At 46.0% G+C, this 9,836-nt stretch overlaps 1 protein-coding gene across 1 annotated transcript; it reads left to right on the top strand.

Annotated features, from left to right (window-relative positions):
* Window positions 1-516: 516 nt before the first annotated feature.
* Window positions 517-2,057, top strand: LOC123048527 (acyl-[acyl-carrier-protein] desaturase 7, chloroplastic). The gene is made up of 2 exons (XM_044471611.1): window positions 517-649; window positions 748-2,057. Exons 1-2 carry the CDS (start codon window positions 540-542, stop codon window positions 1,985-1,987), a joined length of 1,350 nt encoding a protein of 449 aa, XP_044327546.1. The 5' UTR covers window positions 517-539; the 3' UTR covers window positions 1,988-2,057.
* The last annotated feature ends 7,779 nt before the right edge of the window (window positions 2,058-9,836 follow it).

The raw sequence follows: 9,836 nt of genomic DNA, 5'->3' as shown, positions 1-9,836 counted from the left end.
AAGTTCCAGACAAAGTCCACCGAGTCGCTGAATTTGCCGAATTCAGAGGGAACTCGACAAAGTTCAGAAACAACTCGGCGTTGTGTTTGGCGAGTTCCGTTCCCGGCAAACAAGCTCGGTTGGACAGTTGTAAGCAATCATAAATTTTGCTAGTTTCTATTATTGTGCACTCGAGAAACATTTAAATAGACATTGGGGAGTTTCCAAAAACGATAACTCAGGAAACTACCACGTTAGGTGAAACGGCTTCACTAATCTAATTACTGGACCGTCATCCATATTGGTTGAACAAAATTCGTGCTACCATCTCCAAATGGCTATGTCTAGAGGCCACAGAGCTCCACGCGCTCAACACGCTGAAGAGAGCACACAAAGTTTGTCAGCCTGATTGCTAGTTTAAATGATTATTCCCAGCACTTTTTTTTTGCGAGAACCCAGCACTTGACTCCTGGTGGAGTGAAGCTGCTCTATAAATATGCTCCACCGACGCAAAAGGAAGATATACCTTCCATTCATCTCGTTAGAAAACAGAGTGTGATATGGCGACGTCGCAAAGCTCATGGCTCCTCAGACATCTTTGTCCACTTGCGATGCCATGGACAAGAACTGGGAATAATATAGGTCTCAAAGTGACCAACATCACCTACTGGTACGTATCGTGCATATGTACAATTGACTTGACAATAGATTAGTGTATCGATGCATGCAATGGATCTCTGGATCACTGTTCTACTTGATTTTACGCAGGAGATGCAGTAGGGCGAATAATGGAGGAACAATGATGGAGGATATGAGTATGAGCACCGCCAACTGCTTGGCACAACCTGCGCAACTCCAAGGTGAAGCGGTCGAAGTAGCAGGAGTTAGTAAGAGAAGCACGCGCACTGGCCGGTGCGCCGCCGTTGCGGTTAGGCACGAGGAGGAGGGCACCGACGATGAATGGCTCATGTACCTGGAGCCGGCGAAGCTAGAGGTGTTCGATCATCTGGAGCCTTGGGCGGAGGCGAATGTGTTGCCGCTCCTTAAGCCCGCGGAGGTGGCGTGGCAGCCGACGGACTTGCTGCCGGACCTGGCGTCGCTGGGCGCTGACGGCTTCCGCGCGGCGTGCTCCGACATTAGCGCGCGCGCGGCCGGCCTGCCCGACGCGCACCTCGTGTGCCTCGTGGGGAACATGGTGACGGAGGAGGCGCTGCCGACGTACCAGAGCATACCGAACCGCTTCGAGGCCGTGCGCGACCTCACCGGCTCCAGCTGTACCGCCTGGGCGCGCTGGATCCGCGGCTGGTCCGCCGAGGAGAACCGCCACGGCGACGTGCTCAACAGGTACCTCTTCCTCTCCGGCCGTATTGACATGCGGCAGGTCGAGAGGACGATCCACAACCTCATCCACTCCGGCATGGTCATGAACGCCGCGCGAAGCCCCTATCACGGCTTCATCTACGTCGCCTTCCAGGAGCGCGCGACCTCCATCTCCCATGGCAACACGGCGCGGCGCGCCAACGAGCACGGCGACGTGGCGCTCGCGCGCATATGCGGCGCCATCGCCGCCGACGAGAAGCGCCACGAGCTGGCCTACACACGCATCGTGGGGAAACTGTTCGAGATCGACCCAGACGGCTCCGTGCGCGCGCTGGCCTACATGATGCGTCGCCGGATCATCATGCCGGCGTCCCTCGTGACCGACGGCTGCGACGGTGACCTCTTCGCGCACTACGCGGCCGTGGCGCAGCAGGCCGGCATTTACACCGCCTCCGACTACCGTAGCATTTTGGAGCACCTGATAAAGCAGTGGGGGGTGGAAGAGCTGGTGGCGGCCGAACTCTCCGACGACGGGAGGCGTGCGAGGGACTACGTGTGCGCCCTTCCAAAAAAAATCCGCAGGTTGGAGGAGAAGGCCCACGAACGTAACGGCAAGAAGGCCCAGCCCATGACATCCGTCTCATTTAGCTGGATCTTTGATAGGCCCGTCAACATCGGCATGGCCTAATAAATTTTACTACGTTGTCTCAAAAAGGAAATTAATATGAAAAAATAAACCGCCATTACTCTTTGCTATATTTGGGAGGAATTAAATATTATTCATCTATACTTTGCCATTGCAAATGGCGCCGCCGAAAGTACTATATTATACTGTTACATTAGTATTGTACTACATATTATAAAAAGTGCAATTTCTTTGTAAATTATGTGCAAATTTGTTGCCATTGTTTGTTTTCTTTTTCATTTTTGTTTCAATTAAAGGTAATAGCCACTAATTCATTCTTCCTTCGAAAACTTCATTTCTTTTGTTCTTCTATTATTATTTTTCAATTTTTTTTGTCTTGTCTCTTATAAGGTACCGGGTCAGTTTCTGTTATGTTTCGAACCAAGCCTAAGTATCCGATGGGCTACTGTTTCTTGGTTGCAAAGGGCCGGGTGCTCCTCTAAAAAATGTCTAATAAGCCTAGTTTGGTGGTAAGTATTTATGCTTTTTTTCATGTTAGGCATAGTTGCATAATCTTACTTTTATTATTTCTTTTTTTATTTGAAGGATAAACCACTCCTCTAGTTCATGCTTCCTTAGAAAGAGTTTGTTTGTCTTCTTTTATTTCTTATGTAAGGTAAAACGAATCGTATAATTATTTTTTCTTTAGAAAGAAACGTGGTCTTCTTTCTTTTTCAGTTTTCTTTCATTTCTTCTTTGAGTTACCACGTGGTCATCTCTGCTTCGGATACGACCAAATATATTTTCTGTATACATATACTGCAAGGGATTTTTGTATTATTTTGTTGTCGAGTAAAAAGGTACTATACGCATTATGGTTTACTCGGGAAAACAAGATGAAGATTTCTATAAGCCACGAGTCCAGATTTGAAATTTCCAGCTGCTTGTTCATTTCTAATCAAGTTGAAGCAGCACACTCAGAAACCTCGAAGATAAGATGAGCCTAGGTTTGCACGTGCATCTAGCGTCATCCAGCATGAGAAGCTTGCATATAGATGTGTATCTGACCTGGACACGCAAAAAAAAAGTAAAAAAATCAGGGAACTTTCCTGTAGACGGTCCCAAAAAATACGCTTTTATGTACGTGCGTAGTCCTTGATCCTGCATTGACCTACTTGTCCAGCCAATGCCTATGCATAAATCATTTAACAATCCTAAGATCAAGAATATATGTGTGTACCCCTCAAAAAAAAATTATGTGGGTGGGTGTATGGGTTTCGGGGGCTAGGGGGTGGAGAAAATTCCAGGAATGATCTTAATTCACACGGAATGAGGCTCATGGAATTGAACCAGCGAAGAACCAAACTCATAGACTCATAGGTGGGTTGTTGGCCGGTGGTAGTTGGTCGGTTAGCAAGATGACATTATGGATCAGAAAGACGGGCAAGATTGCAGTAGCCATTTTTATTTTTGAGTTGAAAATTGCAGTAGCCATTTAATAGGTTTATTCGGCAACAAGAATGCTGCTAAATATAGTGGAACAGCAAAATAAGTTGAGCAAGAAGCAAGTTATTTCCTAATGTCAAATTTTAGATTCCTCATACATCACTATTAAAAATTCATTTCTTTACTTTGGAAGAACAACAAACCTTGAGACCATTTATTATCTTGATTGCTACTTCCTAACTAACATGCGGAGAGATGCACGCTGTATTTTCATTCAACTAGTTGCCGAATTGGACCGGCAGTGTGACACGTTAGTTCGTCCATGCATTTGACCATTTCATCCAATAATCGATATGCAAACCTAAGAGAGACTTTTTTAATAATAAATGTGGCCATCACGGGAGCGGCACGAGCTTGCCTACAGGCGCATAATGGGGAACCCGTTCGAGATCGACCCGGACGGTGCTGTGCACGCACCGGCGTACATGATGCGTTGTCGGATCCCGGCGTCCCTTATGACTCGCGTCCGCGATGGCGACCTCTTCGCGCACTATGGGCCGTGGCGCAGAAGGCTGGAATTTACATTGCCTCTGACTACCGTAGTATTTTGGAGCATCTCATCAAGCAGTGGGGTGTAGAGGAGCTGGCGGCCACCGAACTCTCAGACAAGGGAAGGCGTGCACGGAACTACGTGTGCGCCCTGCCAAAAAATATCCGCAGGTTGGTGGAGAAGGCCCACGTACATAACGGCCAGAAGGCCCAAACCGTTACATCCGTCGCATTCAGCTGGATCATAGATAGGCCCGTCAACATTAGCATGGGCTAATCTGCTGTCTGATCAATATCCCTCAAAAAATACGTCTGATAAGTCCCCTAAAAAAACCAAATATGTCTGATCAGTCTTGGTCGTTAGGGTTTTCCATGTGATGGTCCTTATAACATGCATGGTTGTTTTGGTCGTTAGGGTTTGATGCCCGTTGGTTTCCCGTTAGTTTTTCTTTCGCCCCTCTCTGCTATGATATTTACTAGCACATATGCATGTGCGTTGCAACGGGAGAATTAGAACCATGTATTAGAACTATGTTGAATCACCCATGCTTCGCTACGTACTAAATAAATGCTAGTTGTCATGAATTAGGATTGCCCGGATGAGGAACTTGATCATAGGATAGTCGCTAATGAAACTATTGATAAATAGGGTTCTTCGGGACTTATCAGGATTGAGCACTCACCCAGTAGCGAGCTCGCCCGTTCAAAAGCAGCAATTTGTCTTGCTAATGTGACGGGCATCGCCATTGCGACTGAAGGAGACCACGTGAAAGAGGACTTTAGACATGGGTGCATGAGTGGGTTAATATTATAGTAGGTGTTGTTACACAAACAATTTAATCCATGCATTATCTGAAACTTCTGCACTCAAAAAAATGACACTCCGGTTTCTTTTGAGATCTATGGAAGCATCGACATCCAATAAAAAATACAATAAATGATCAACGCACCTTTAAGATATTTTGTTTAGGCCCACATCCCTTCAACTCTATCATCAAGCACGGCTGGCTCACACCACACGAAGGCCCAGGCAGGTTCCCGTTTAATTAGGGTGCGACTCCTCTATGCATGCCTTATTTTAACTAGCAGGCGGAGGCACGGCGGCATGCTGCGCCCGAGCTTGAGCCCGTCGTTGGCTAAGTCATAGTTTAAACTGTTGTTGCTCTGAAGTCCGGTTTGTATTTGAGAACTGCTGATGATATTATCGAACGATAGTGAGAAAGATAAAGCTAAAAATAATAGTATTCTGGTAACAGGAATATCAGTTGTCCAAATAACAAATCAGTACAAACTATTCATGGGAAGATAGAAAAGTACACTGAGGTTACAAAATTGCAGAGAATGTTGTCGTCATTGATAATTCATAGGAAGAGTTTACTTTTGGTTAGACATAAATAGAGGCTTGTATTGAAATTAAAGAAACACATGCAACAAATAGAGCCCATGCCAACAAAGAAATATGAAATATCTTTTCAGAATAAATTTGAAGAAAAAAAGGAAATGAACCATCCGTATTTACTTTACAAATCTAGCTATACTGACCTTGGCCACTAAAAACAGAGTGGCAAAAACTGGCAAACAGAATTTGTCAGATAATAGAAATTTAGAACCATCGAGGGACATAATACCACCGTGCTATGAAGAAGGAACATGAAAACATTTTGGCATAATGGGATTCTACATTTGGCTTAGCTTAATTTCTAAGTCGTGAAGTTGGATGATTAATATAACAAAACAAATTTAAAATGTATTACCTCACACTCAAGCTCCGTACAAAAGAAACATAAAACAGGCATGTCTCAAATCTAGCCAATGGTTTGTGTTTTACAAAGAACACAAAAACAGTATGTCAGGAAAGACCTTAATACTGAATACATAAATTTCAACGCAAAGCCTATGGACACACCCATAGCTTGGGTTGATACTGTGGAAGCACACTCCATGCCACCCGGTGCTCTTGAGAGCTCCAGCTTGGTAAATCAAGTAAAACTGAACGCAACATATAGATCTATAGCATGAATTTATGGAAAGCAATCAAGTTATAGTTGACAGCATAGGGACACTGGTAGAAAATGGGCCTTTAGTCCCGGTTCGCAAAGGCCATTAATCCCGGCTGTGCAACCGGGACTAAATATGCGCGACTAAAGCCCCCCCTAGTCGCGCCTCTTACGAACCGCGACTAAAGGCCCGTCCACGTGGGCGCCAGGAGTCCGTCGGGGCGGAGGACCTTTAGTCCCGGTTCTCGTGGCTAACCGGGACTAAAGGCCTCCTCCGCAGGTTTAGGGTTTTAGCCCCCCTAAACCTGATTTCTTTTTAATTTGTAGTGTTTTATTCCTTTTATATTTTATTTTGTGTTTTATTTTAATTTTGATGAAGTTTCAGTACACATATTCTATGCTACTATATACATGCATATGAAATTTCAAACAAGAAGAATTCAAGAGGAATATATAATATATATTCAATCTCGGGTGACCATATACAACTTCGAACAAGTTTCTATACACAATTAGGATGGATGACCATATACAACTTCGAACAAGTTTCAATCTCGGGTATGCATATAAATTTCTTCGTCCTCGGTATAGTGTTCTCCTTTAGGATTGATGACTTCCCTCATGAAAAATCCTGCTAATTCATCTTGAATTGGTCGGAAGCGAGCTTCTGGACTAAGCCTCCTCCGCAAGTTATCCGTCGCCTTCCGCACGCTATCCGATGCCTTCCGCTCAAAGGTGTGTCTCCGGATGTTCTCACAAACATAGTATCCACATAGATTGGTCCCCGGTGGCTGCTTATCCACATTAACTAACCTTCTAAAATGTAGCTCATGTTTGAATTCACCGACAATTTCTTCTGAGAACCGTCTCCAAACCCTACAGGGCAAAGAAAATTAAATGAACAAGGGAGTTATTAGTTACTTGATATTAGGAAATTAACGAAAGAGACCGATCGATATAGAGCTCAAATGATTGAGAATAATTACTTTTGCAGCATTTTTCTCATGTCGGCATAACGCTTTGGATCCGAATCCATAGAGTCCATGATTAGAACTCTGGAGGTGTGAAGTTCAATATTTAGCAGAATCCAGTGGAACCTGCGGACACGTTACATGCACAGTCATGCATAACTCATCGATTAGACATACCATGCATGGAGTAAACAAAAGAGAATGGGCACAAGAGAGAAACACTCACCCAAAATGGTAAGGAAATAGAATATGACTTTTGAGTTGATGCTTTCTAAGAAACTTGTACAAGTCTTTCTCCACGTCTTCGGGGTGATTTTGTAACACATGTCTATTAACGATATGTGGGTCAATGAACCCAACATCATGGATGTTTCTTATTTTGCATTCCCAAATCTTCAATCTGCATAATAGCGTACGCAACAATATAGTTAGGACAAATATATAGTGCAGGCAATGAAGAACGAGATGAGGTAGAAATAAATCACTTATAGAACGTAGCAACTCAGCATAGATTTGTCGAGGTCGCGCAGATTGAACAGCTGGAACAATTCACTCATATGAACTTGTACAGAGTACCGTTTGGTGTGATGCTCCTCTGTAACATCCGCATAAACATATTCTTTGTCGGCCCATGTTATGAATTGCTTGTACCAACGTAGCAGATTTCGCATTTGTGGTGGTAGACTCTTTTCCCGCGCAGGCTCGACGAGAGGCCCATTCCGCACATATTGTAATGCTATCTCACATACTGGCGCATCCTCAAGGCCTAAGAAGGCACGAAGAGTCAAACCCATCTCGGACGCTTGTTTCATGGCACTCGCTACAGTCAATCCAAGTGCTGCCGCAGCTGCTATGATCTCGGGGTCCTTTTCCGGACCGGCTTTCACTATGAGCGGGGGGATCGATTGTTTATTCTGCATCCCGAGCTGGTCAACTTGTTTCCTGCTTTTTTTACTTTCTTCTTTCTCCTCCTTCAATATTTTTGCTTGCCTACGAAGTTCATGTCCATAGTCGTCAGGCATATTCAGCTCGGCTTGGGACGGTGTCGTCAAAAAATCCTTAGCCCACTTCTTTTGCTTCTCAGTGAATACTTGCTTGGGCTCAGGCTCTTTTTTCACCTTCGTATCCGCCTTCCATTTCTCATAATGAGCAGACGCGGCCAATTTGGTTTCAGCTTCACTAAGTTCCCAAGGCCTTGGGAGGAGAGGCTTCAGTGATGGCTCCGGTACCCTTGTGGTCTTAGGTACATAAGGGTCCGGGTTAATAGTCCAGGAGCGGGTTTCCTTGCTGTCCGCCTGCTTCTGCTTCTTCGCCGAAGGTGGATTGGGGGGCGTCGTACCCGCCGGAGGAGGATTTGGGGGCGTCGTACCCGCCGGAGGTTGTGGATCGGGGGACGGCGTCGAATGGCGTGAAGGAGGTGTAGGTGAACCACCACGACCACCACCACCGCCACCACCACCACCACCATCGGAGGGGGGTGGACTTGTTAGCCTTGGCGCCTCGCCTGGAAACACTATGTACTTCTTTTTCCATAGAATGATGTGGCGCTTGACATCTCCAAGTCTTCTCTCCCCTTCGGGTGTAGCTTTGTCAATCTCCAGGTCCTCAAACCCTTGGACTATGTCTTCCACCGTGACACGAGCATAGCCATATGCAATGGGGTTGTTGTGGTGGAGTGCTCCAGGTGTAGAGGGTAAAGCACTGCCGGTAGCTACCTTCGTGGAAACGTTCCCCACGGGATAATGCAGATCACATTCTTTCATCTCCTTTACATCATCCACGGGGTAGTGAGGCTCCGGTGCACGAATCTCGATCATCGGTGCATTAGCACCAGGCGGGGCATCCGTGGAAGCCACGCTGCTTCTCCGCTGCTGGCTTCCACGATCCGCTTCATGATCTTCATGCGGCCCTGCAGCCGATTTTTCTTTTACTAGTTCATGCACAGTCTGCTTCAACTCATGGAGTTCCGATGCAAACTTCGCCAGAAGATCTGCATCCCGGTCCGTCTTTCTCTTACGGCTTCTGTAACAGTACGGGTCATTGTCCTGGGAAAACCCTACTTTCCATGGAACTCTGCCTTTGCATCGTACACGTCCTCCGTGTTCATCATTCCCGAGGGCTGTTGTCAGTGCGTCTTTCTCTCTGTTGAACTTGATCAAGCCCTCTTGAGCTTGGGTCATTGCGTCAATAAGGGCTTGGGTGGGAGCAAACTTTTTCTTCCGGTGAACACACACCCCTGTCTCCGGGTCTAGCGATCCCCCATGCCCGTACCACCAGCTTTTGGCCCTTGGGTCCCATCCCTCTGTACCTAGAGGGATTCCTCGCACCCTCAGGTCCTCCTCCATCTTCTGCCACTTAGGCTCCGAAAGGCGGTATCCTCTTGGCCCCATAATATGATGGAACTTTTTCTTACTCGCATTATCCTTTTTTTTGATATTTCCTTGAAATGCTCCGATTTCTTTTGCCTCACAAATTCTGGCCAATCATCTTTCAGTTTCTCATGTTGTCCATTGAAATCCGGAGTCTTGCCCTTGTTGACATAGTCACGGGTTAAATTTTTCTTGAAGTTCCGGAATGCTTCGCCCATCTTCTGAAGAGCGAACTCTTTAACTAGCCTCCTCCTCTCACGTCCACCCGGAACCTCGTTACCGAATTCATCGACTTTGTTGTATTCCAGAGGTAGAATGAAATGTTCCATAAGCTTTCTCCAGCAATCCTTTTTCGTTCTCTTGTCGACAAAACTGAAACCAAGACGTGCCTTCTTTGGCTCCTTCCATTCCTGGACGGTGATCGGGACGTTGTCTCTAACAACGACTCCGCATTGGTTGATAAACTTTGAGGTGTGCTGTAGGGGCTTGCCGGTTTCACTGACAAAATCAATGGCATATGTTTCTCCTGTTTTCATCGCCTTGGATTTGCCACGCTTTGTCGTACTCGATCCGGCCGAGG

This window comes from Triticum aestivum, chromosome 2D (genome assembly GCF_018294505.1).
Source record: "Triticum aestivum cultivar Chinese Spring chromosome 2D, IWGSC CS RefSeq v2.1, whole genome shotgun sequence".
Lineage (NCBI taxonomy): Eukaryota > Viridiplantae > Streptophyta > Magnoliopsida > Poales > Poaceae > Triticum > Triticum aestivum.
The sequence above is the reverse complement of the archived record's forward strand: the minus strand, read 5'-3'. Positions and strand labels throughout refer to the sequence as shown.